Source organism: Ochotona princeps, chromosome 7 (assembly GCF_030435755.1).
Source record: "Ochotona princeps isolate mOchPri1 chromosome 7, mOchPri1.hap1, whole genome shotgun sequence".
Lineage (NCBI taxonomy): Eukaryota > Metazoa > Chordata > Mammalia > Lagomorpha > Ochotonidae > Ochotona > Ochotona princeps.
Genome location: NC_080838.1, coordinates 43,596,874 through 43,624,338, shown reverse-complemented (window position 1 = coordinate 43,624,338; position 27,465 = coordinate 43,596,874). Strand labels below are relative to the sequence as shown.

The 27,465-nt window shown below is 40.6% G+C and overlaps 1 protein-coding gene and 1 pseudogene across 1 annotated transcript in view; one reads left to right on the top strand and one right to left on the bottom strand.

The window, feature by feature from the left end:
* The window catches only part of TET2 (tet methylcytosine dioxygenase 2), a 70,965-nt gene that overhangs the window by 30,785 nt on the left and 12,715 nt on the right, over nt 1-27,465 (top strand). Inside the window, exons 3-6 of the mRNA XM_058666980.1 lie at nt 17,239-20,646; nt 21,924-22,014; nt 23,303-23,396; nt 23,918-24,126. Coding sequence (XP_058522963.1) covers nt 17,286-20,646; nt 21,924-22,014; nt 23,303-23,396; nt 23,918-24,126 — 3,755 coding nt within the window. The 5' untranslated portion in view covers nt 17,239-17,285. The remainder of the gene's footprint in view (nt 1-17,238; nt 20,647-21,923; nt 22,015-23,302; nt 23,397-23,917; nt 24,127-27,465) is intronic.
* LOC118759022 (U4 spliceosomal RNA) lies at nt 27,177-27,246 on the bottom strand (annotated as a pseudogene).

Here is a 27,465-nt window from a genome sequence, read left to right as displayed (position 1 = left end):
TGCATATGTGTCTACCTTTTCTGTGACACATACCACAGTATGAAACAAGTCGAAACTGAAGTATGTGAACGCTCAAGCTCTCTTCGTGGCATCTTGTGGGGTCTCAATAGTCCGTAAATCCCAGGAGACCCATCCACATTCTCTCATGGTTCAGCTGAGAACTTTGGTAATTCCGGAATCCACAAATAGCTCTATGGCATTTTTTTTTTAATTAATGCATATCCTCATGTGATGTGACCTTTGGGTTTAAAAACAAGTAAGTGGTTCTAAAATCGACTGCACCCTATGAAAGTCATTTTCATCACTCTTATGTTTCAGTTTCCTCATCAAAAGGTGAAGTATCAGTTGTGTTTATTGATCTCATAGGATATTTTCAGCAGAAATGAGAGTGATGGGGAAAATACTTTGTATTGGATAAATGAGTTACAAAGCCAGTAAAGGTTTTCAGATGTGTATCTGGCCATTCTTTTCCTCAGTTATGGGGAGAAATGAATTCTAAGGATTTTTAATGTTTGGAAAATAACTGTCATCTTCTAAAGCAGTTGGTGAATTTTCAACCAAGCCTTAGTGTAATCCTTTGGAGGCGTCTCATCGGGAATTTTAAAATGTAGTGGTCATCATAGATTTTGAGCATGTCTTCAGATAGATGCAGTTGGCATGCATGTGCGCATACACACACATGCTGTCCATCTTTCTGTTCTCTCCAGCTTGCTTATTTTTTATGGAAAGCTTTGAACTTCCATTATAAAAACCATTTTATTTTCTTGCAGTGCCTCATGACTTCTGGCATGCATGTATAAAGACAAGGGGGAGACGAGAGAAAGGTTTTTGTCACTGGTTCACTCCCAGAGAGGTCTCAGTGGCTCCACCGGGGCTGCTTTCAGGCCAGGAACCAAGGAGCTTCATCTGCACTCCCAGGTGGGTGCGGGGGCCCAAGTACTTGGGCAGTCCTCTGCCACTCTGATAAGAAACCTTAGCTGTAAAGGTTGGGGTCATCACTGCACTTGTTGCAGGAAATTTGCTGCCTTCAATGCCTGTATTTCCATATGGGTGCGAGCTCGAGTCTTGCTGCTCCACTTCTGATCTAGACCCTGCTAGGGCACCCAGGAAACAGTGGAAGATGTTCCATGTAATTGGACTCTTGCAGCCACGTGGGAGAATTAAAAGAAGCTTTGAGCTTCTTTAGGAAATAAGCCAATGGATGGAAGATTTCCCTCCAACACACACCTGTAATAAAAAAAGTTTCAGGAGAGTGAATATAAGGGTTGAAATGTGTGAAATGTAATTTCAGGTTAAAAATGTGCAGTTTGTAATAATTACTTAGCAGGAACTGAGGGACAGCAACATAGCAAGGAGGTTAAGGGATGACCAGGATACACAACAGAAAATTAGCTGGTGTTCCTTTAAACTAGTGGGTTTTTGGATTATGTTCTTTTGATCTCTAGTGTTCACAGAGCTGCTGTGGGTCACTGTGAAGAACTATAGTTTGGTTATAAGAATGTTAGGTCATATTCAGCTCTGCACTGACCAGATCACCTTCATTGATGGATACCCATCTGAGGATTTTAAAGTATGTAACCAGGCAGAATAGAATGAAGGTAGGATGCCAGCACTGTGAAGCAGCAAATCAAATAGCCAGCATCCCACAAATGCTAGTTCAATTACCAGTGGCTGCATTTCCCATAATTCCTGTGAAAACAGTGCATGATGGTCCAAGTGTTTGCTACCCTTGTGCCATTCTTTTTTTTGTTGTAAGATTTATTTATTTATTTATTTATTATCAAAAAGGTAGATATAGAGAGGAGACAAGACAGAGAGAAAGATTTTTCATCCACTGATTCCCACCCCAAGTGGCTGCAACAGCTGGAGCTGAGCCTATCCAAAGCCAGGAGCCAGGAGCTTCTTACAGGTCTCCCACATGGGTGCAGGGTCTCAAAGCTTTGGGTCATCCTCTCCTGCTTTTCCAGGCCACAAGCAGGGAGCCATATGAGAGCCTGGCAGATGCAAGATGAAGATCTAGCACTAGGGTATTGCCCCAGGCCACCTTGTGCCAGTTTTGTACCTTAAACATAATACTTACTGCAGTCATTTGCTTCTGTGTTTTATTTGAAAGGCAGGTTTACACACAGAGAGGAACATTTTCCATTTGCTGGTTCGCTGTCCAGATGAGCCAGTGCAAAGCCAGGCAACAAGGCTCTGGGCCATTCTCTGCTGCCTTCCTAGCACATTTACATAGAATTGGATCAGAACTATAGCAGTCAGAGGAAAAAAAATAGCCACGCTTAACTATAGATGCGGGCATAACTCAACATACCAAGGCACCAACCTCTCTGAAATCCTTTAGGTTGGGTTTTTTCTTTCTTTTTCTTTCTTTTTTTTTTTTTTACTCCTAACAGAGTGCCTGATTCTGCCATGTAAGAATGAGTTCAGCTTATGATCATTTTCATGCCTTTTATTTCTCTTTGCATCCTACCTTTCCCTTCTTAAAATACATAAAGAACCTATCTTTGATTGGGTTTTCAAGAAATAGAGGCCTTCCATTCACTGGTGCACTCACCAAGTGCCTGCAATAGCTGGTGCTGGGAGTTTCCCACCTTTTTACAGGGGACCAAGGATCTTTGCCATCTTTTGCCGCTTTCCCAGGTGCATTAACAGGGAGCTGTTTTGGAAGTAGAGCAGCCAGTTTTTAAACTGGTGCTCACATGGGTTTCCATAACGCCAGCACCAATTATTGCTTAGTAACAGATTTTCGTAGATACACATCACTTCAGTCATTGCCAGTAATGTAGAGTTGATTATGTAAGTGAAAAAGTTTGTGTAGGTGCTCCTGGTGCTCCTGAGGGTTTTAGATCCTGGACTTAATTCCACACAGAAACACTGTGAGATGCAGTTGAGTTCCAAAGTATTTGGACTGAAAGATTGTTATAGATAACTTTTGGACGACTACGTTTGCTTTAGTGGCTATCATCAACATCAATAGCAATTTAGCTCCTTTGAAATATTTTCAAGAAATTTCAAGAAAAAATGCATGCCATATATGGATGCTGTGCTTCATTAAGAGTAAGTTAATTGTTACTTAGGTTACATTTATCCAGTATAATTTGTACAAATTGGTTAGTAAGGTATTTGGGAAAACAAATAATAGGTGATGTTTTGCCATGATTTATTTCCTGACAAATAATCATAATCACTTGGGAATTGAATGTGCTTTGTCCCAGAGAAAGGTCTTCGTATATGTACCAGTGCATGACGCCACTGAGAAGGGAGTGCCTTTCTTTGGAAAGTACATTTACATGATTCATAATTACAATACTGATGCTGCCAAACAGGAAGAATCAGAGGGGTAGGCGTTTGGCAGAGTGGGTTAACCTGCTCTTAGGTTGCCTGCATCGAACTCTCCATTGCAGCTCCCTGATTTGCAACATCAGCGGTAGGTGATGCATCCCTGCCTCCATGTGGGAGTTCTGGGCTGCTGTCCATTCCCAGGGTGGGTTATTGAGGGCATCTACATTGTGATCCAGCAGACGGGAAATCTTGATAAGGAAATTTTGAATGTCTTGGGTAAGTTCAGTTTAATTATAAGAATGTACATTCTCTTCTGCTGCTTTCACAGGCACATTGAGAGGGCAGCCTGATTGGAAATAGAGAAGCCATGACTCGAACTAGGATTTTTGCACCATGGGTGAAAACATAGCCTGCACCATTGAACCAGCACCCATATGGGATGCCAGTGCTACTGAGCAATTGTACTAGTCCCTAGTCAGAACAGTATTTGTAGGGGACAGGTACTGAAGTGCAGCTAGTAGGTTTCCCTGGGACTTTAGACACCTGCATTCCATTTTGTAGTGCCAGAGATTCAGTACCATCTCCACATCAGATCTTTGTGCTTATGTGCAACAGGTTAACCCAGTCCTTGGCCTCAGTCCAGGAGACCCACATTGTGTTCCAAGTACCTGACCATTTGCTAGGTGAACCAGTAGGCATGAGATCAGTCAGTCTCTGCCTCTCTCCTTGCCTTTCAATAAATAAACGTATCTGATGCACCTGTATCTATAATAGTATTAGTGCTTTCTCAGAATGCTTATTCGCATATTTGTTTAAGACCTCATTGTCTTTCTGATTCCTGGAAGGTCTGGTTGTCTGAAATGAGCCTGCTCTGAGCAAGAAGCCTGGTTAGCAGAGTCCAGGCACCCACAGGCATTCTGTTTGAGTGTGTGCACCTTTCCCTTACCCAGCACTGCTGCTCCTGGATTACGTTTTTTTGGTTTCCTGTCACTTAGCATTAAGGGGGAGCAGAGGACTAGCACATGTTGCTCAATGTTTTCATGTCCCTTGCAGCTATGGTGCAGATTTGGTAGTTTCAATTGCACTGTCTTGCCATGTGTTTGTTGTATGTACCCCAACATGTGCTCTCAGATTATGGTGATGGAACACCGGCTGGAACTTTCTCTCTTTTCTGTACACCATGCCACAATTGACTTTATGTGTGATTTTACATTAGTAATGCCCTTTCATGTGACTTCATCTGGTTTTTTTTAACTCTTGAAAAAATTTTGCATCTCAGTTCGCAATATTGCCTCGTACTCATTCTTGTGCTAATATCCTATAGTTTTTGTTTGCTTCTCTGTGGTTATTAACTATTCACTTGAAAGGAGGGCTTGGATATCTGCTTTTACACTTCCATTCCTACAAGTTCTCTAACTTAATTTATTCATGAGCATGTTAGAAATTAGCACCTTAGGTGGCTTTAATATTGGATAATGCTTTCGAGGAAATTTAAAATAGAAGACAGGCTTTCACTAAGAGAGAATAAATTAACACCCAGTCTCACAAGGACAAAAATAAGCCAAATCTTTGAAACAGGTTTTGGGAAGAACTTTTTCTACATTGCAAATTTGAGTTCTACTTAGCACACACAATTATAGAGCCAAAATCCTTAACTGATAAGTATTACAAGCACTATCATACCTCATATTTGGAGAAGAGAGACTGATTATATGAAATGTCATAGTAATTATTGCTTTCATATATGAAGAAAGTCATATAAAAATTCATTTTGTGACTTCATGAGCCACATGAGAATCTAACTGATGTGAAGCGGAGAGACAGAGATTTTATTTTAAAGAAGATTCTGTTGTGTATAGTTCTTCTAGAATGCTGAAGAAAAAAGTGAGACAGAGTTAAGATCATGTTCTGTTTTGGCCACAGCTTCAGTTATGATATCATAGAAAGGAACTAAAATGATTGTTCATGATAGTCTGTTTTGATGCTATTACTTTTTTGGTACAGAAATCATTGTGGATACTATCATTATATAATTGTGCATTAGAATAAGAATAAATTTCACAGAAGTGGAACAAATTTCCTATTTCTCTGCTGGCTAGTAATATTTTCATAAGGCTTTCTGTTCTTTGGGGAAGCTATCCACTGTAAGAATAGTCTCCGTGGCCAACCATGGCTGAGATGCCCATCTTCCTTTTAGTACATTTGGGGTCCTGAAGAATTAATTCCACAGCTAGTAATTTCGGATTTTTTTTGTTTGTTTTTCTGTTTTTTTTTTTTTTTTTTAATTTGTTGTTGTCTGATTATTTTGGGATTTTTGTAAATGATAAGAGATACACAGAGACTATGGATTTCTGTGTGAACTAGTTTTATCTGTCGCTTAACCTTTTTATATTTCCTGAAAGTTTTTAGTCATTGAGAAGTTGCTGAACATGCCCAATTTTGATTACTAGCTTGTAACAAGAAGACTGAAATTGGAATGGGTGACTTGGTACTGTTTCCAATTAATTTCAAAGTTGAGGATTAATTTAGCATGAATTCTGTTCTTTGGTGTCATTCTTCTTTTTGACATCTTGACCTGCCATTAGAAGGAAGAAACTGTTGGAAACTTGTTACCAATTAAAACCTTCCACCAGAGACCTTGACTGTCAGCAGATACCATCTCAAATTCAAGCCGTGATAAGTGTTTTTAGAGTAAAAAAAAAAAAAAAAAAAAAAAAAAACGGGACAGAGCTATTACATTTTGCCATCTGTTGGAAAACATTCGAAGTTTCTTGCCAGTTTAATTAAGTTTGGTGTTTAATGAGTTAGAACCTGCTCAGCAATTGTAGAGGTCTCAGGCATGTTTGGGCAAGGACTCCTGCAAGACAAACTGAGTATATAGGATGAGGGTAAACGTTTCCACTCCAAGAGGCAGAGATATAGACTGTCCATATAATGGTTTATTTCTGTAATGTCAGCAACAATGAGCTTTGTTTTCAGATCTCCCATGTGATTAGCAGGGACTCGAGTAATTGAACTGCTCCTAACTCAAAACTTCTGCACTGTGATATCCCCTAGCTGGGATGACGGTGTCCATTCCCATGGACACTTGCCCAAACAAGGTTAGTGACAGGTTTCTGTACCAAAACTTAGATAAGGAGGAAGTGGGAAATGTCTGCTTGCATTGACTGAAGAGATGTGGGTTTTAGTTGGCCTTTATACTGAAGAATAGATAACAGATGAGTATCACTAGAGGTGAATCTATGTAATGTATAATTTCAGTACACATTCCTAGAGTGGGAGTAGTATCATCCAGCCATGGGGATTTCTGGATCTGAATAACTGATTCCAGCAATAGTAAGAATGTAGAACCAGTAGTGCTTGGTGATTGACGTGTTTCTAAGAAGGGAAGAAGCCATGTAGATATTGCCACTCATTTTGATAGGGAATATAAAGGATAGGTCTGAAGTAAGAAATGATCTGGATTTGCATCATTTAAACTGGGAAGAGCAGTGATGTTTACCACTTGAGTCCATAGGACTAAAGTGGGTTATCCAGCAGGTGGTTATCTTATTGTCTGGGCCATCTTTTAGGTCATTTGAACTCTGGGTTTTGAGGCCACCAATTGAAGTCTATTGGAATTATTCCATTGTGTCACTTGGCTTTAAATACTGTCCATCAGCTGATACAACTTCTTTGATTGCATATGAAATAAAGCTAATTTAAAAAGTGAGACTTTCTGAGACACTTATGAGCTATTTCAGGGATGGAGTGGAGCAGGAGACTAAGGACAGAAGGCCATCAACATCGCTAGGATACCTATGAACCTGTCAAGGAGTGGGGGTATACTTCCGCAGCAGGGGTCATTGGATTGATAGATGGGCAGGTCAGAGTTACATATGGTGGAGCAGTGATTCCCCAAGTTAGCTATGCCATTTCATTCTTTCCTCATAGATTTCAGTAGTTACTTCCTGCTGATTGGGAGTTTGCTTGTTTTGGCTTCAGGAAATCTCTGTCTTATGGAATACATACCGCTTGTGAGCTATAAAACCTCCATTCAGTGTCATTGCCAGTGACTCTCACTCTGAGAAGTTGTTAGCAACAGATGTGTCCTAATAGTGCGGCACATGTACTAAGGCCAGTGTGTACCCCACGTGCGCTGGCCTGCATGCCCTCTCCCTACCACCTCACCCAGGAAGCTCCCAATTTGGCCCACTCCTAGGGCCGTTGCCCATACCAACATGTGTATTGGCCATAACTGCAGAGGCCTATGACAATAGACTTTCAGGCTGCTCAGGCCCAGCCCCCAGCCCACCAGCATAGGCAGGATCAACAGTGCCTTCGGGGCACAGAGTAAGAGAAATATCTTCCATCTGCTGTTTTACTTTCTAAATTCCTGCAGAAACCAAGAGCTTAAAACTCTACCTGGGACTTCAAGTACATGAGTAGGGCCCAAGCAGTTGAGCCATAATCTGCTACTTTCCCTGATGTACATCAGTGGGAAGGTGGTAGGAGTGAGCAAAGGCCCAGCAGTCTGGGCACAAGCATCCCACTGGTACAGCACCTTCCCACTTCCCCCAGGCCTGCCAACTGTAGTTTAAAACCACATGTTTTCTTGCTGATTGAGAATTATTTATGCATTACTTAGATATTCCAAATCAATTTATATGTCAATGCTGTTGAACTTTACTACCCTAACAGAAATTCTTCCAGCTCATTTTATTTGAAAGGCAAAGTTACACAAAAAGAAGACAGAGGCCTTCCATCCACTGGTTCAACTACCCAAATGGTTGCAATAGGCAGAGATGAGCCAGTCTGAAGGAAAGCAGGGAATTGAATAGTCCTCCTTTGGTTCCTCTGCACTCTTGTCAGTCAAGTTTATTTCCTAATTAGTGTTTATCAACTGTTGTCGCTACTTCATTGTCTTTAAAATCTTCATTGAATGAAGGAAGCCAGACTGTCTGGTTTACCCTCTACATCCCTAACCCTGGTGATCAGATGAATAGATGGCTGGTCACATCTAAGTTTCCAAAATTGGGGTAAGCAGACCAATCAGCATATCCAGGAATTCCTGATGATCAAGGAATAACAAGCAACTCTAAGACTATACATCCATAACACAAATCACAATGAAGACTGAACAGCTAAGCTAGAGCTTTGAGTCTGTGTATCAATAAGTATATCCTAGAGGGTTGTCCTTTGTAGAACTAGAGGGAATGAAGCTGACTTTCACAGAAAATGCTATAGGAAGCGATTTTATGAAATTGAATTTTCTTCAACTGAGTAACATTTAAGTGGAAATGAATCAGTTATTTCAGTGTTTTATGATCATTTGCCAGGCTATGAAATATATGTTCTGGAAAATTACTCAAAGAGGTTTTTAAGTTTGACATTTGATATATATATCTCATATATATATGTATATATATTATGGGAAAGCCAGAAATCTTACACAGCACACTCTAATTTTAATTATTTAAAGTCTAGCTGGGAGGAGCTCAAAGATTGGTGGTGATGTGGCTGGCTTCCCAAAAAATGGGGGGTGCTCTGTAAGATTCAGAGTTTTGCAAGTATTTTTGATAGAGAAGCAGAAAGAACTGGAACGCTTTCCCAGCACTGCTTCAGTCTCCTTGCTTGCAGCATCATCTCCGAACACTAACTGCAGCGCAGATGGCATCAGCTGTGTCTGCTTAGCTGCAGTGGCTTTCTGCATCTCTTCATGCTGCAGCTTTGTCACAAAGAGAACATTTAAACATGGGAAAGAATTTGTGTTAAGTTTTGAAATGGAATACCAAATAGTTTGGGGGATTCTAATGCATATCAATGAATGGCCTCAGTAACCTGTTTTCTGAGTCAATACTCTTCAGTGGAAACGTCTCAATTTTTTTTTCCATTGTGTGTGATGTGACTTTCCCTGTTAGCTACACACCAGCTTTTTGTTCTGCACTCAGAGACTCTGGATTTTGAGCCTGTATATATAAATTAACTGCATAAGTAAGAGTATAGAACTTCACTGTGCTGTGTGTATTTTGGAGTAAGTGCACATGGAGATAGGAGTCAGTCCTCTGACGCTGACATAGAGATCCTAATGTGAGGAAGAGTGCTCTGAGGGTGCTACTTGATAATTGTGAGGCAGCTTGGACTTCAACTGCAACATAGCTGAGGAAACCTTTCCAAGGCCTAACGGCTAACCAAGTCCACCTAGTGCATCCACAGACCTTGAAACATGTTGCAAAGCTTTGCCAGGAGAGTTGTCCAACCTACTCTGCTCTCCAACCTCAGATAGGGCACTTGATATCCTCTTCTGGCCTAGACAAGCTGGCTGTCTCATCCTCTGTGTGCACCTGGACATGCTGTCCCCTGCACTGTCATGAGCAACAGAGGAGGCCCAATCCCGATGCATGCACTCCAAGCTCTAACTGCCTGTAACGCTTGCTTAGGTAGTCACTGTAATTCCTTGCAATAGAAAGTTTAAAGGAAATAGAAAGCCTTTTCATGGACGTGTTGTGCTGCTTCCCAATTTAGTGGTTATTTTAGTTGGAAGAATATTTTATGGAGCCATATGTGTTTACAAGACAGCAGTGGGATAAAGTACAACTTATAAGGTGGTTGACAATTTCAGTTTGCATTGCTTTGTATTCATACTGCAGGAGCACATATTTCATTCAGTTGTGACTGATTGCCTTATTTATTTGAAACGTAAAGTTACACAGCGAGAGAGGAGTCAAAAGAGTTAACTTTTTAAAGATTTTATTGTTATTGGAAAGCCGGATATACAGAGAGGAGGAGAGACAGAGAGGAAGATCTTCCATCCGATGATTCACTCCCCAAGTGAGCCGCAACGGGCTGGTACGCGCCAATCCGATGCCGGGAACCTGGAACCTCCTCCGGGTCTCCCACGTGGGTGCAGGGTCCCAAAGCCTTGGGCCGTCCTCAACTGCCTTCCCAGGCCACAAGCAGGGAGCTGGATGGGAAGTGGAGCTGCCAGGATTAGAACCAGCGCCCATGTGGGATCCCGGGGCTTTCAAGGTGAGGACTTTAGCCTCTAGGCCACGCCGCCGGGCCCAAAAGAGTTAACTTTTTAAAAAGATTGTTTAGCTTTAAAAAAAGATTTATCTGAAAGCAAAGGGACAGAGATAGCGAGATCTTCTAAACTCTGGTTCACTCCCCAAGTGGCTGGGTTGGGACAGGACAAAGCTCAGAGGCTGGAACCCAAGCACATGTGTTGTGCACCCAGGTGTGTATCAGCATTCTGATATGGGATTGACACAACTCTAGCAGCATTGACACAATAGCACTGTAATACACCCAGAGAATAACCAAAACACGAATTGCTGGTAAATAGGAGGAAGACCAATGAAAGGTTGTCATGGTAACAGTTGATTAGGATTGCATAGATCAGCATGAAGATGAAGTTGCTCAAGCTTGTGCAGAACTTCTCAGAAGCACATTGGCATGCCTTTTCACTTCAAGCTAGGGAACAAAATATTTTTGAGGAGAATCAATTCATGAATATAATATGGCACATAGTTGCCAAAATATTTGTTTCAAGAATCTGTGCTATGGGTTATTTTAAATTATTGAGTGTGTTGTTAGTTTACTTCACACTAATATATGGCAGCACTCCCTGTGGATACAACACCTTCTTTTTGAACTTTTCTATTAATGTTAATGCTGAGCAGCAGACGAGCATTAACACAGGTTACAGATCATTTGCAGCATCTTAAGTTAGAACAATTTAATTCCAGTCTGCTAAAACTCTGGTTCCTCCGCTAGAAGTAGGGAATGTCACACTGTGTATGTCTTCCCACTCTGAGCTTTGTGTGCCCTCTCCTAAAGATTGGGCAGGAAGGGGGTAAAATGGACCTGGAGTGCCTTGTGTGAGGATGTGTGCACACGTGTGGGTGAGTGTGTTCATATTTACAACTGCAGCTTCGTGGAGTAAGTCATCTTTGCCACAAATTCTAAATAATGATAAAATTGGAGAAAAAAAGGAGAGACGCAGAAGATAGGATTTCAAGCTAGTTTTGTCGGGATTTTAGAGTACCACCCACATGTGCATTAAGCTTGTCCCTCACTTACCTTGAACTAAGTATATAATTGACACAAATTACGACCTGTTTCAGTAGGAAGTCAATAAAGTAGTTTTGAGAACAGTGTCATCCACATAGGAGTCAAATATATTATCTTTGTTCCATGTTTTCTGTGTCTATGTAATTTCTACCACCCTGAGTTAATAACAGGGTCACAGCTGCCAGGAAGAGTGACAGAGATAAACACCAGTTGACACAGAAATGTTTTGGCCTTAGATGCTACTGTCTTCACAAGTGACCCTGCCTGCTACTCTTTGCATTAATCAATTAACAGGATTCACCTCATGATGGTATTTTATAAAAACTGCAATATTGGAAGGTACAGGGAATGATTTCTCACAGAACAAATCCCTTATGGAATGGCAACTATACAACTCTGTTGGTTAGTCCTCTGTTTTATTTGAAGGAAGCTAACATGAGATTTAAATCATTTTTTTCTCCTATAGCACTCACAAAAATCAACAATTTTAAAAATGCAAAAACAGAAACCCCTCTTTGCAAACATTGAGCTTCATCTAGGGTTTTATGTGGTGAGAGAGACAGCTTCCATTCGTGAGTAATTCAAAGAGTCAAATGGTGCTGAGGTAAATTACGACCCTCTGTGCATATTGGTGAAATGAGAGGCTGATCCATTTGCACACTAATGTGCTATTTTTAAGTCATGCATCATGGCATCTTCAAAGAGGCCTGTCATAATTATGATGGATTAGACTGCAGAGTCAGTCCTAGATGCAGTAATTGTTTCACAGATGCTGCCGATGCGACTTGAATTCATAATAAATTGTCAGAAAAGTGGGAAAACTGCTGTGGCTGAAAAGCAGCTGCTTTAGTTCTGGCAAGCAAGAATGTTAGCTGGTACTCAGTCAAAAGGCCAGCACTGAAAGAATCGTTTCTTCATGTGTCCCTGTGATGTAGAATATACGGCTTGACATAAGTTTCTCCTCATCTTGGTTCCCCTCCTGGTGCACAAACGGTTACCTGGTGGTAGTAGCTGAAACCACAGACCAGTCATATCATTGTTACATTGCTCTGTTAAATTACCTGATTATAACTTGACCTTTCAAATTTACAAAACAATTGATTGTGTTTATTGAAGATTTATTGGAGTTCTTTTTAAGACTCTGCTTTATAAGGACTGCCAGACTATTAGGCTGAAAGGATAAACATAAATAAATGATATAACTTGTTTCTGAGTTATGACATTTTCCTCAATTAACATTTAATTAACCTCTGTCATTTAGGTAGAAGATAATTTTTATAACTCTCTTTTCTTTTTTTTTTCTTTTTCTTTTTTTTTTAATTTAAGATTTATTTATTTTTATTGGAAAGGCAGATGTACAGAGAGGAAGAGAGACAGAGAGGAAGATCTTCCATCCGATGATTCACTCCCCAAGTGACTGCAACGGCCGGTGCTATGCCGATCCAAAGCCAGGAGCCAGGAACTTCTTCCAGGTTTCCCACGCTGGTGCAGGGTCCCAAGGCTTTGGGCCACCCTCGACTGCTTTTCCCAGGCCACCAGCAGGGAGCTGGATGGGAAGTGGAGCTGTCGAGATCAGAACCGGCGCCCATATGGGATCCCTGCGCGTTCAAGGCGAGGACCTTAACCATTATGCTATCGCGCCGGGCCCTATAATTCTCTTTTCACCTTCAAAAAAATCCTCAAATGGTTTTTTTCAGTTACACATCTAGAACTTTAATTTACCTTGTTATCAGGCAATATGGGTAGATATCCTCATGTTAGCATTATACCAAAGCACACTAATGCTAAATGCTATAATTGCCCTCAGATGTTTTACAGAAAATCTGATCATTATCCTCTTACAAACTGCATAGCTGAATAATGAAGAAAAAATAAAAATGCAACAAAGGAGGCAGAAAGGAAGGAGGACAATATCATTTTTATAAATATCATTTATCTACAAATCATAGTAAATGTAACAGACCAAATTCCAAATAAGTAAAACATGTTTCGATTGTAACTAAAAACAAGCTCATAGAATGAGAAAACTAAAAGCTACCCACAGGATTATGCAGTGGGTATCATGATGATCTCCTAGAAGGTTGTAGGTTCAACACTGTGGTTCTGTTCCTTTAATGCTTAGTCCTGGGAAGATGCTTGGGTTTATATGTAACTCTGGATCCTTTCTGAGACCCTGAGATCTTCTTATACATCATTAAAACACATCAGCCATTTCATGATGACTCTCATGTCAGTGTCATTGAGGATGTCTCAGCCATCTGAAGTTTAAAGTTCTACCTAGTAATTTTGCCAGCTGGACAAGACTGAATATAAAAAAGGTTATCAAGTAACCGGCATGCACTGAGCCTCACAACAGAGAATACTGAGGAATGCAGTGATCGCTCCCCAGCAGCAACACGGACAAATGGGCGTCTCTCTGTTAGATGCCGTTCTGACCCTATATACCTGGTAGCAGTGGGGGCTCCTCGTGGTGGAACTCTCAGGCCAAATCTCAGCTTGTTTCACTTGTACAGGCTTCCTGCTATTCCCTCATTGCGTGATTTGACTAAACAACTCAGGGAAAACACACACACACACACACACACATCCTTACACACGGCTTACTTACTTAATATAAAGCATATAAAAAAATAATGCTGGTACAGCTTTGTGTATGAAAGGGTGCTCTTTCTAAGCATACCCACTTCAGTAATCTCAGAGTATTCTCTAGAATCTGCCTAAACCTTAGAGAAACTTTTGGTGCAATTCTGATACTAATAGACTGAGTGGGAAAACCCAGCAAGGCTTGTCTGTTCACATTCTTCTTGGCCTCCCAGTATAGTGTTTTTCTCTCCTGGGTCTCAGGCAGGAGCCTTATCTGCCATAAGAAAAGTTAGGTCAGAGTACATTAGGATTTCCAAAGACTCATATTGGGAAGGAGTTCTTAGAAGCATGGACAGAAACATGTAATATCACAGAGAAATTTCATATGACTAAGAGATTAATAATCTTCCAGTAGATCTAATGATATAGTTAGAAACAGATCTTGATAGCTCTGAAGAGCTTATTGTGAAATTTTTTTTGAAGTTTCACTGGACTTTGGCCCCTGATACCAGCCCTGGCCTCTCAATGAATGTGTCAAATAAGACCCTCTCAAGGAATATGTTAAAAACAGCTTATACCTGTTTGAGATGGTAAGTAAATGGTTCAGCATGCAATATTGCCAGAAAGACTCTTCTCCCTATTTTTTAAATATAACTTTTAATAGTTTGTTTCAGAGAAACATAATGCCTTATTTCTGATTGCCAGTCTATATTTTTAAATTTTTTTTATTATTGTTATATAAATGGCAGATTTACAGAGCAAAATGACCCTCTGGTTTACTCCCCAGATGGCAGAAACAGCCAGACCTGAGCCCATGTGACACTGAGAGCCTGGAGCCTCTTCCTGGACTCTCTTGTGGGTGCAGAGGCCCATGGACTTGAGCCATTCTCCACTGCCTTCCCAGACCAGATGCAAAGAGTCATATCAGAATTCAAGCAGCCAGGACACAACTCAGTGCCCATATGGGATGCTGGCACTACAGGGTGGAGGATTAGTCTGTGAAGCCATGGTGCCAGTTCTACCAGTTTGTATTTTAAAATCATTTTTTGTCAGAAATGAAAATAATGATTAGTGAATAATATTGGCTGTGTGTAAATCCCATTGATAGGCATTACTTTCATTATATGCATCTGTACAAGGATTGCCTGTCCTTTCACCTCTATACAAGTTTAATCCCCATTCTCAGGTATTGAGAAAGTAGAAACTCAATCTGAGTGAGATATTTGGAGATGAGGCCCAGGGGAGTTGATTAAGACTATAGAAAGTCAGCAGTATGGGGACCTGAATTCTGGTAACACTGAGTGAAAAGAGGGGAAGAGACCAGCATGCTGTCTTCACCATACAACAATGTGCTCTGATGTGTCAGGACTCGGTCAGCAAGGAGCCATCAGCAGGTGTGATTCTTGTGACATCTTAGAGAATGGCGTATTAGCTAGCTGAAATATTTTATGTAGCATGAAGGACAATATATCGAGAGGGCTTATGAATTTTGTGTAATTATATAATCTGAACAGTTGTGTTCATTTTTGTGGGGCATAAATTTTTTTTTGCAAGGAATTGGTTTAGGTGGCAAAAGAGCGTTTTGGGTTTTTTTTTTGGAGAGCTAATTAGTCTCTTTTAGATTTGTGATGCACTTAACTGAGGTAGTAGTGCCCTCATTTAAATAAAAGCCTCTTAAACCAAATTTTCTTATGTGGTATATCCAAAATAGTATAATTTTAATTATTCTAAAAAAATTTGAATCTTTAAAATGCAATGATTGGTCACACTTTCTGTACGCAGGACTGAATAACTGGTTGGGGCTACTCACTGTTATGTTGAATGATGCATATCTACCTTGTTTTTGTAAAGATTTATTTATTTTTATTGGAAAGGCAGATATACAGAGAGGAGGAGAGACAGAGAGGAAGATCTTCCGTCCAATGATTCACTCCCCAAGTGAGCGCAACACCTGGAGCTGAGCCAATCCGAAGCCAGGAGCCTCCTCCAGGTCTCCCACGCGGGTGCAGGGTCCCAATGCATTGGGCCGTCGTTGACTGTTTTCCCAGGCCACAAGCAGGGAGCTGGATGGGAAGTGGAACCACCGGGATCAGAACCGGCGCCCATATGGGATCCTGGCGCATTTAAGGCAAGGACTTTAACCGCTACGCTATTGCACTGGGCCTGCATATCTACCTTTTAATGTTTGGAAAGAAGCAGATATAGTAGAAATATCATTTTTTTCTCAGTCAAGTAGCCTATTATTTATATTGTACCTATAACCTATTGCTATAGGTAAAAAATTGTTACCGGTTTATTTTGTTTTGTTTTTTTTTTAAAGGGGTTGATGACAGTGTTTCTGAAATTTGTTCATGCTGTATAATTGTCCTACATAAGATTTACAGTTGTATTTAGTTTTGTGGACTGTCCGCTTGCCTTGTATGTTTTCCTGCTTTTATTAGCAATTTTTAGGAATGCTGTGTGTGTTAAATTTTATTTTGCAGGCATACTTTAGTACATTTAGTACATTTTTTATATCAGAACAAAATACCTTAATCAGTCATGAGATTGTTAATATTTTCACAGACTTTCTTTTTTTTTTTAATTCAGAGAGAGGTATTCCATCCTCTGATTCACTTTCCAAATGGCTGCATCAGTGAAGGTGTGTTTGGGTATTTCTAAGATGTTGTTGCTGAAATATAAACTAAGAGATGGGGGTAGCAGCAGCTAGATAGAAACCTGCATAGGAAAGTCATTTTCTATCAAGCAGGAGTTCTCAGTGGAAGCGGACAGCTGGCTCCTGAGGGAGAGTCATCTACGAAGGGCAGTTAGAGACTTGGGAAATTGCTAAGAATGAAGGCAGTGTGGCCTAATCGCAGGTAAAAAGGAATGCAGGCAGGGCGGAGGCAGTGAAAGGAGATAAGGAGTAGTAGCTACCTGGAACATTCTCAGCAAATTAAAGGGAGCCCCGAAGGAGTAGGCAAAAGTGCAGTCAGGGCTGGTCACAGGCATGAAGCAGTGATCTAGAGGTAATATATGTAACAGGACTTTAGCATATGAAGTGCTCTACCCAGTGATTTTAATTGATACTGGCATTTTACAGTTGTTAGGGGATGCAGTTAACGTATCAGTTGATGACATTGTCCATTCTTGCTCGCTGTGTTCATGAATGTTTCCAGCATGACTTGTACAATTCTTTGTGACATATCAACATGAAAAAGTAAATAATTATCAGTATACATACAATGCGGAGGTATTCTTATACTATTTTTCATAAGATCTGTAATTATTGCTTGCAATATACTAATGTATTTTCATGATTGCTTCTCTGCGTTTTAGGATTCATTCAGAGGGCAGCCTTGTGGATGGCCCCGAAGTAAAGCCTGATGGAACAGGATAGAACCAACCATGCTGAGGGCAACACGCTAAGTCCATTCCTGATACCGTCACCTTCTGCAGTTTGCCAGACAGAACCTCTGGCCTTAAACCTCCAGAATGGCAGCCCGTTACCCGAGAGAGCTCCTCCAGAGGTCAACGGAGACACCCAGTGGCAAGCCATCAGAAGTCGCCAGGGAACAGCCAATGTCAAGGAAAGCCAGAAGAGTCTGGATTTTATGCAAGGGTATCCCACGTGTTTCCAAAATGGAGGAATAAAACGCACAGTTAGTGAATCCTCTCTGTCTGGGCTCCTTCAGAGTCAAAAACGAAAACTAGACCAAAAGGCTAATGAAGAAAGAATTTACTTCGGGGAAAGCCATGAACAAAATCCAGGGGAAAGCAGCAGTCAACCAAATGTCTCCGCTTTGAGTGATCAAGTCGAATCTGCAAGCTTTGTAGCCCAAGACAGTAACAAAGATTTGGCCAGTTTCTCATCACGCAGCACCAGTGGGCCAGAAAGACCAGAGCTTCAGATTCTGATTGAGCAAGAAGGGAAAAATGTTAACTTGCAAGACCAGAACATGGAATTACTTCTTAAAAACAAGGCAGTGCTAATGCCTAATGGTGCTACAGTTTCTGCCTCTTCCGTGGAAAACACACATGGTAAACTCCTGGAGAAAACACTGTCTCAATATTACCCAGATTGTGTTTCCATTACGGTGCAGAAAACCACATCTCATCAAAATGCCATTAATAGTCAGGCTCCTCATGAGTTGTCCTGTGAGATCACTCAGCCATTGCATACCTCAGGGCAGTTCAATTCCCCACAGACCTCGAATTCTGAGCTGCCTCCGGAGCCAGCTGCAATGGAAACCGAGGCCTGTGATGCTGATGCTAGGAAACCAGCTGCGATGCTAGGGACCTGTCCATTTCAGAAACCAGACCAACCAAAACAGCCAAAGGCCGTGCCTGAGATATGCCCATCTCCTGCAGAAAACGCGAACATTCTAGGAGCCACAAATCTGTTATCTGAAGAATTCGGTTCAGGTTCCAGCAGCAGTTTGCAAGCTCCTGGTAGCAGCTCTGAGTATTTAAAGCAAAATGAAACGAATGGTGCTTACATGAAGCAGATCTCAGTGTTCACTAAGGACTCCTTTTCTGCCACTACCACATCACCATCACAATTGCTTTCTCCGCCTCCCACTCCACTTCTTCAGCTGCCTGCAGAACGAAAACGGAGTCTGAATGATGTAGGTTTGGAAGAACACCCTCACCAGCCTATCCGAAAGAAAAGGGCACTTTTACAGGAAGTAAAGATAGAGCGTCAATCTGACACGCCAATATGCCCGAGTCCTATTCCAACTACACACACATCTAATTCCTCTCTGATACTTCCAGAAGGGCCTCAGAATAACTGTGTTAGCAAGAATGGCATACAGACCCCAGGGACAAAGACAGTTCCATTGACTTCTGAAAATATAAGACCAGTATCAGAACATTTAAAACATAACCCAGCGTCTCTTACTAGCAGTGGAGAGCTACAGGACCACTGCTGGAAGATGGAGCAAGAGATTCTGACAGGTCGAGAAAAGGAAAAAACACAAGATCTTGTGCTCCCGATGCGGCGCTGTGTGAAGCCAGGATGGATTGAATTGAAGTCCCCTCGTTTTTCTGCATCAGAATCGCATCCAAAATGTAATGACACATCCCTGCGGTCAGTTCTTCAGTATCAGTCCAACTCCTCCAATCAGATGGCCTCTACACAATACACTGGAAATTCCAATGTGCCTGGGGAACTCCCCAGGCAAGCTTACATCCAGAAATCAAGGCAGCGAGAACAAAAGTCACCAATGTACCCAGTTGAAGTGAATCAGTGTCAAGGTGCAGCGGACCAACATCTTCAGTTTCCAAAAGCCCCACAGCAGGTGCCCTTCTCCAAGACAGACCTTTCACCTGCCACTCACCTGCAGTCACAATGTGACCCAAAATTTCATTTTCCACAGAAAGGAGATTTTCACACCGAAAAACTCATGTCGCCACTGTTAAAGCCGCACTTGAATCAACAGGTTTCAGTGACTGAGCCGTTTTCAAATTCACAGCTGTTGCCTCAGAAGCAGGCAGCACAAACACAACCATCCCAAAATTCACATCTCCTTCAATGCCAACAGCAACAGAAGTTACAAATGAAGAATAAAGAACAAACGCCCCAGACTGTGGCTCATCCACAGAGCAACAATGATCAGTCAAGAGAACGGTTATTCTTTGCCCATGTTAAAGTCGAGGAATGCTTTCATGGTGAAAATCAGTATTCAAGATCAAGTGAACATCAGATTCATAATCCCCAAGTGGGATCGGAGCCAGTACAGCATGCGAACGGTAGAAAGTCTCCCTATGGACAGGTGAAACCAAGTGCAAGTAACGTGCACATTTCTTATTCACACAATACACACACAGTTCCAGAGAATAAAGAACAGACTGTTTCAAACTTGGCCCAAAACAAGGCCCAAACCTTGGATCACATGCAATATTTTCCAAATAATGTGACTTCAAAGCAAAATGTTCTTCACAGGTGCTTTCATGAACAAGAGCAGAAGCCTCAACCGGCTTCAATTCTACAGGGATATAAAAGTAGAAACCCAGATATGTCTGGTGAGCTAGCCACACAACTAGCTCAGCCAAGGTACATGATGCATAACCAAGCTAATGCTTTTCCTGTTCCTGAGCAGGGAGGAAGTCACACTCAGACTCCTCCACAGAAGGACCTGCAAAAGCATGCTGCTTTAAGGTGGCACCTGTTACAGAAGCAGGAACAGCAGCAGCAGCAGCAGCACCAGCAGCAGCAGCAAGCGCAACAAGTCCAGACGGAATCTTGCCATAGTCAGGTGCACAGGTCAATTAAGGTTGAACCTGGATCCAAGCCCCATTCCTGTATGCGTTCCCCATCAGCACAAGCAGACAATAAAACGTGGAAAAAGATAAGTAAGCAAGAAAATCTGCCTTCGAGCTGTGATAATATGCAGCAGAAGAGTATTATTGAGACCATGGAGCTGCATCTGAAGCAGTTTCAGGTCAAATCACTATTTGACCATAAGGCTCTTGCTCTGAAATCACAGAAGCAAATAAAAGTTGAAATGTCAGGCTCACTCACGGTTTTAAGCAGGCAGATCACTGCTGTGGATTTTGAGAGCCACACTGCAGCTTCAGACCAGCTCGTAACTGCTTCAGAAAGGACTCCAACCAAAAAAACAGCTGGTTCTCTTCTCAATAGTTTCTTAGAATCACCTTATACATTTCTAGATACTCCGATAAAAAATTTATTGGACACACCTGTCAAGACTCAGTATGATTTCCCGTCATGCAGATGTGTAGGTAAGTGCCAGAAATGTTTTGAAACACATGGTGTTTATCCAGAATTAGTGAATTTATCTTCTGTTATGGGATTTTCTTCATATAAATCTCAAATCTGGCAGCAATTTGAAAAGGCTCATGAAAAGCTGACTCTTACATATAATTTTATTTTGTTTGTTCTTTGTAGTACAGATGCTTGTGCCATGCAAAGGAGACCTTAGCTTACATGCAGCTTTTCAAAAAATATGTTCCTTTTCCCCCTTTAAAACATGTCTATTTCTAGTCTAATCTCTATCTGATTCTATCTATATCATTTTCTAGAAAGAGAAGTAAAAAAATAGTAAAATGAGATGACTGCCATATGTAGGAGCTTTTTTCATTACATTGTTTTTATTATATGTTTTTGCATTAAGGAGATAATGTTATTTTCAGTTTTGCTGGGTTGTGAAATTACAATGTGAATGCTCTAGAGGGACTCACAAGAAGCCTTTGTAATTTATAGGCATTTCCAGTTTAAAAACCTGTCTTAGAATATGGGTGCAGATGACATTGTAGGGAGAAGATACTGAATTCGTGAGCGTAAGGCTCCAGTCCTTTGTCCATTGGGAGTGAAAGTGGGAGAACTATCCCCAACTTCCCTAATTTGGTACATGGCTGTTCACTCGCCACACATGCCATAGATAACATTAGGTAAGTTACCGTCTTCCTCACTCATCGCTGTAATCCTGCCCTCCCACTTTGTAGAATGCAACAGGCTCTTTCTTTCACCTGATTTCCCAGAATTTTTTTCTCAACATAAAGTGCTCACATTGAACACAAATGTGGATCTGGATTGATTATACTCATTTTCAAAATAGAATAATTAGATGTTGTAGGAAACAAAACTGTTCAGGGGGTGGTATAGGAAAGGAAAAATTTTTAATCTTTTAACCTCCCAGCAGCAGTCATGGTTACCTTAAGTAAATTTTTTTTTTCAATGTCAAAGATTGGGTTACAGTTCATGTTACATGTAATATCTTCTAATACTCTCCCTCTCCCTGTTTTCTTTAATTCTACTCATTTTCTTCTTTCATATCTAAACCAAAATGTTTTTATCCAACAGCTAGCATGTACATATACTTAATTATCTGGCACATTTTCTAATTGATCAGTCCATCAGTTTACTCATTTTAAAGAGAAGAAATTTTGAAAGTCAGTTAGGACCCTTAATGTGCAGTTGGGGGATACGCTTTGTGGATGTAGCCTTTATATTTAGTATAATTGAGGTCTAAAATAATAATCTTCTATTATCTCAACAGAGCAAATTATTGAAAAAGATGAAGGTCCTTTTTATACCCATCTAGGAGCAGGTCCTAATGTGGCAGCTATTAGAGAAATCATGGAAGAAAGGTAATTAACGCAAAGGCACAGGGCAGAGTAACGTTTATCCTTTTGTATATGTCAGAATTTTTCCAGCCATCACACACAAAGCTGTAAACAATTGTAAATTGAGTAATTATTAGACCCAGCTCTTCCAGGGTTGCCAACACTACACACTGTGCTATTCACAGAGTCACAATATTTGACAGGCCTAATAGTCTGCTGGCTGGCACAGGCTGCCCACTCAGAGATTAAAGCCAGAAAACGCAGGCATGAACAGGAACCAGCCAACCAGCCTGGTAAAAGCTGCAGAGCGGACTCACTCTGGCTTTCCTACTTGATGAGAAGGTGTAAGGGACAAAGTGTAGCATGAAGAAAGGAAGCGTTGATTTACATGCATCTACAGCTGAGTTAACTACAGAGCGCAAGTGTGGAATATTGAATAGAGAGTTTCTGTTTATAGCTCCTTTTCACCCCATATCAATCATTAATCTTCAACTGTTTGCCTAAATGTACAGTTGATCCTGCATGAAGAGTCTACCAGTGAGATAAGCCTTGTAGACAGGGTTTTCATCTAGGTATCTATGTTTGCAGGGTACTTTTTAATTAAAAGGCAGGCAGTATGTTTGGTTAGTTATTATAGGATACCTTCAGATAGCAAGGGTAGAGTCTTACTCCATTTGCAAATGATTCATTTCTAGAGCACCATGTCTGAATTGGTCATCTAGCACCCTGGTCAGAGTAGCAAACTAACAGTGAATTAATATAAGCAGTAGCAGTAAGTAGTGCTTTGGTTATAAACAAGGACATGGAGTATTTCAAGAACTATATCTTATATTTTCTGAATGGCTGGCTACTAATTATTTCCCAGATTTATTTACAAAATGAGAGAACCTTTGAGGAATAACTAAATAAAATCTGTATGACTTCTTACCTTTTAAAATAGTTAAATTTAGTAAAGGGCATTAATACCATAAATTTTAGTAGACCGAATTTTGCAAACTAATTTAAAAATGTTATGTTTTAAATTATCTATAAAAATAATCTTTCCCACTGTTTTTCACCCAGCATATAGTTTATAAAATAGTTTATTACAATTACCAGCATATTAAGACTGGGAAAAAGGGCTTAAAAGATTTTATCGGGTTCGCCTGCGTGAGATTTCTGTTGGACAAAAAATAATAATAATAATTAAAAAACCTCTCATGATGTGGTTATAGAATGCCTCCCAAATTTGATTGCTAATTTTGTGTATGTGTGTGTGTGTGTGTGTGTGTGTGTATGTATGTGTGTGTGTGTTTCTGTGGGTTTCTTTAAGGTATGGCCAGAAGGGCAAAGCTATTAGGATTGAAAGAGTCATCTATACTGGTAAAGAAGGCAAAAGTTCCCAGGGCTGTCCTATTGCCAAATGGGTAAGTGTGACTTCACAAGGCCTCTGGTCTTCAAGCTTGGGCATTTTGATTCATGGGATGACCATGAATGGAACGCTGCTTGTTTTCATCGTCTTCCTTCTGAAGATGAAACTGTATTTCATTGGAAAAATTGATTGACAGGAAGGATGCTTATTTTAGTGGCTGCTTGAAGTCTAATGCTTGAAATGTAAAGATGTCTTTAACCCCTTATGATACCATTAGTTCTATAGTTTACTATTTAAGAAAACCTTGAGCTGAGTCCTGCAACTATTTTATTAAGCTCAGGTCCAATAAATTGCTCTCGTTGTTTCCAAGTATTTGCTGAATTTTGAGGATTGCTTTTGCTTCTTTGCAGAAACCAAAGAATGCCCCCACTGCATAGATGGGCAGTGGGAGCCAATTGCAGGTGCCAATGTATGTGACCCTAGATGTAGTGATGTACATTGTTGTTATCTGCTCCAAGTGACCCTGTTTTCTTTGGGGTGGGCTGGGGTGTCTGGGTCCGATCGGAATCCACACAGGTGATTCGCAGAAGCAGCCAAGAGGAGAAGCTACTGTGTTTGGTGCGGAAGCGTGTAGGCCACACCTGTAGCACTGCAGTGATTGTAATTCTCATCATGTTGTGGGAAGGAATCCCGCGCTTCCTGGCAGACAGACTCTACTCTGACATCACAAAAGTCCTGAAGAACCATGGCACTCTCACCAACCGTCGGTGTGCTCTGAATGAAGAGTAAGTGAGGCCAGGATTCCTGCTCTTGGAGGAGCTGCTGATGGGAAAGAGTTGATGCTACATTTGTGCATTTACAAAATGAGCATTGAACTGCATGTTTCATAGCCATGCATTATGAATTCAGAATTGATTAAGCAGTGTTGTGCACACTCGGGCACTGTAGCCATTCGTTACCTGTAACAAAATAGCCGCAATTTTGCCATAAACTTGAAAGTTTTTGCATGCCATGAGAAAACTTTTGATGGCTATGGATGCATATTTTTCAAAGATCGCAGATGTGAAGCATACATTCCCACATCCTGCCTATCATTGCTATGGTAGGGTGACTCCATTTAACCTCAGAAAATGCAGGAAATCTTACAGTGGAACACTGCTCCTAAATAATGCTGTTCAAAAATAATTTTTAATTTTAATGTTTTGATATATGCATAGTAATTTAGTAATTACTAAATGACATAGTAATCATTGTCAGTTTTTAAATGTTGATTACAAAATTTAGCTAATCTGAATTTTTTTTCACTTATTATCTCCTTTAGCCTTGTTAACGTTATTTGATACCTATTTAAAAATTTTGCTTCCAATTGTTCATTCAGAAGTGTTTATCAGTCTTCATACATGTGTTTTTCAGAGTATAGTAGTTTTTAGTGTTAATTCATTGTGGTCAGAAAAAAATGCCTTGATTACTTTTTTAAAAAGACTTATTTATTTTTATTGGAAAGTCAGATTTACAGACAGAAGAGACAGAGAGTAAGATCTTCCATCCACTGTTTCATTCCCCAAGTGGCCGCAATAGCAACCTGGGGTGTGCAAGGCAAGGATTTTAGCCACTAGGCTACCATGCCAGGCCCTGATGACTTTCTTTTAAAGCTTTCATGGGGACTTTTATATACTTAACCCTTGACAATATTCTGTATATTGGTGAAACCAACATGTATACAAAGGTTTTTAAATGAATTGTTCTTCCCCTCCACCTCCCCAGTGGGACTGTAGTGTAGCCTAACTCTAACTCTATTTCTCTGGCTAATTTTTTTCTCATTTCTTTTTTAAATTTGACTGGATGACCTATCTATAGATGGAAAGGAAATTTTCCACTATTTTATAAAATTGGATGTAACTGTACTGATTGTGAATTGGTGACTATCTTTGGCTTTTATAATAAAAGATTTATTTTTATTGGAAATAATTACAGAGAGAAGGAGAGACAAAGATCCAAAGCCAGAAACCAGGAGCTTTTTCCAGTTTCTTGCTCTGGTGAAGGGTCCCAAGACTTTGGGCCATCAGTTGCTGCTTTCCCAGGTCATAAGCAGGGAGCTGAGTGGGAACTGGAGCAGGTAGGATATGAACCAGCGCCCATATGGGATGCTGGTTCTTAGAGGTGGAGGATTAGCAAGTTGAACTAATGTGCTAAGCCCAGCCATCTTTGTATTTCAGGTTTTGTGTTAAAGGCTACTTTTTCTTACATAAGTGTGGCTAGTTCTCTTTGCTGTGGGCTTTCATCTACCTGCGGTAACTTTTTTCCAGCCTTTCACTTTCACTCTGAGTATCTTTACTGGTAAAGTCAGTGTTTGTGTCTTGCTAAATCATGCGATGTGATTTAACTGGGAAATGTAGTCTATTGACATTGAAGTTTGTAATGATAGACCCTCAGTTAAATATTATTATGCTTTATTTTATCTTTAAGATTTGTCAGTTTGCTCTGTGATATGGCTTCATTCTACCGTATGTCTACTTGACATTGAAAAATAATTCAGAATGGTAGTTTTGTTTTCAATATGTAAGTAGGATTTTTTTAAGTGGTGATGAATTCCTTGGGTTTTGCTTAGCTTTGAAGTTCTTAAGGTTAGCCAGGATCAGTGCTTTTTTTGACACATATTATTTTATTTTAATTTTCAATAAAATATTCAAAATATTGCCATCATAATTCTAAGAAGTAGACATTAGCAAGCTCCAATCAGAGATGAGAATGTAAAGTTGAAAATGAGATAGGGGCTAAGTCACAGACTTAGAATATCAAACAGGATATAAACCCATGATCTTGTTAATATTTTCCATTTTAGCTATTGAAAATTGATTCAGTGTGGGAGGACATTACATTCTGGGAAATAAGCCAGACATAGATGGGCAGTTACTCTGTGCAGTCACTTAGATGAGGAGGCTGAAAATTGTAGAGTCAAGTAGTAACAACTAGAAACCAGGCAGGACATTGGAGTGAAATACCAAGGGTGGATGTTAAGCCCTCAAACTGGTTGGAGAAGCCAGTTTTAACATCCCACAGTATGGTGAGGTGACCAGGGTTAATATTGGCCCATTACATATTTTATGAAGAAGCAGAGAAAAGAGTTTGAAGGTTGTAAGTATAAAGAAATAAAAAGGAGATGAAAATTCAAACTGGGTCTGGTGCGATAGCATAGTGGTTAAATTCCTCACCTTGAATGTTCCGGGATCCCATATGGGCACCGGTTCTAATCCCAGCAGCCCCGCTTCCCATCCAGCTCCCTGCTTGTGTTCTGGGATAGCAGTGGAGGATGGCCTGAAACCATGGGACCCTGCACCCATGTGGGAGACTTGGAGGAAGTTCCTGGCTCCTAGCTCCTGGCTCTGGATTGGCACAGCTCTGGTCATGGCGCTCACTTGGGGAGTGATTCAGTGTCTCTCCTCCTTTCTGTATATCAGCCTTTCCAATAAAAATAAATAAAATGCAAACTAACTTAATTTTACCATTATATACTAGGTACACATTTTCAATGATTAGACATTGCCTTATAAATACATATAATTATTACTTTGAATTTAAAGGGAAAAATATCCATTGCAGTGGAAATACATTTTAAAATACAACAGCCTATTGGCAATGTTGGAATCTGAAGACAAATCAGTGTTAAGCCACTGTAATAGAAAATTCAGGTTTGTTTTTTTTAACATGTCATTCCATGCCCTCCTTGCCTCCGAGGTTTCTGCTGAACTGCATCCTTGGCTGCAGGTGTTAGAGCTCTTGCGTACTGCACTCACTGCTTTCCAGGCCAGAGCTAGGAGGTGAATGAAGGATGTGGCAATTTCAATTAGCAATAATCGCGCCTCGGATAAACCTCATTGGCTACGATACTGCCACTGCGCAAAACTGGGTGTGGCAATCTAAGAACCCAAATTCCTGCTTCTGTGAGGCAATCAATCTCTTCCCTTGGTAATCTATTAACTAAAACACCATTTAAGTTCACTATTTTTTCATACTTTCTATGTTCTTAAGTTGATGTTTGCACATCTGGCAGATCGGTTACTTCACCTTTGGGTTTTGTTCCAGGCCCCTGTATCCTCGCCTGCCTCTGTGCAGTGTACGTCTGA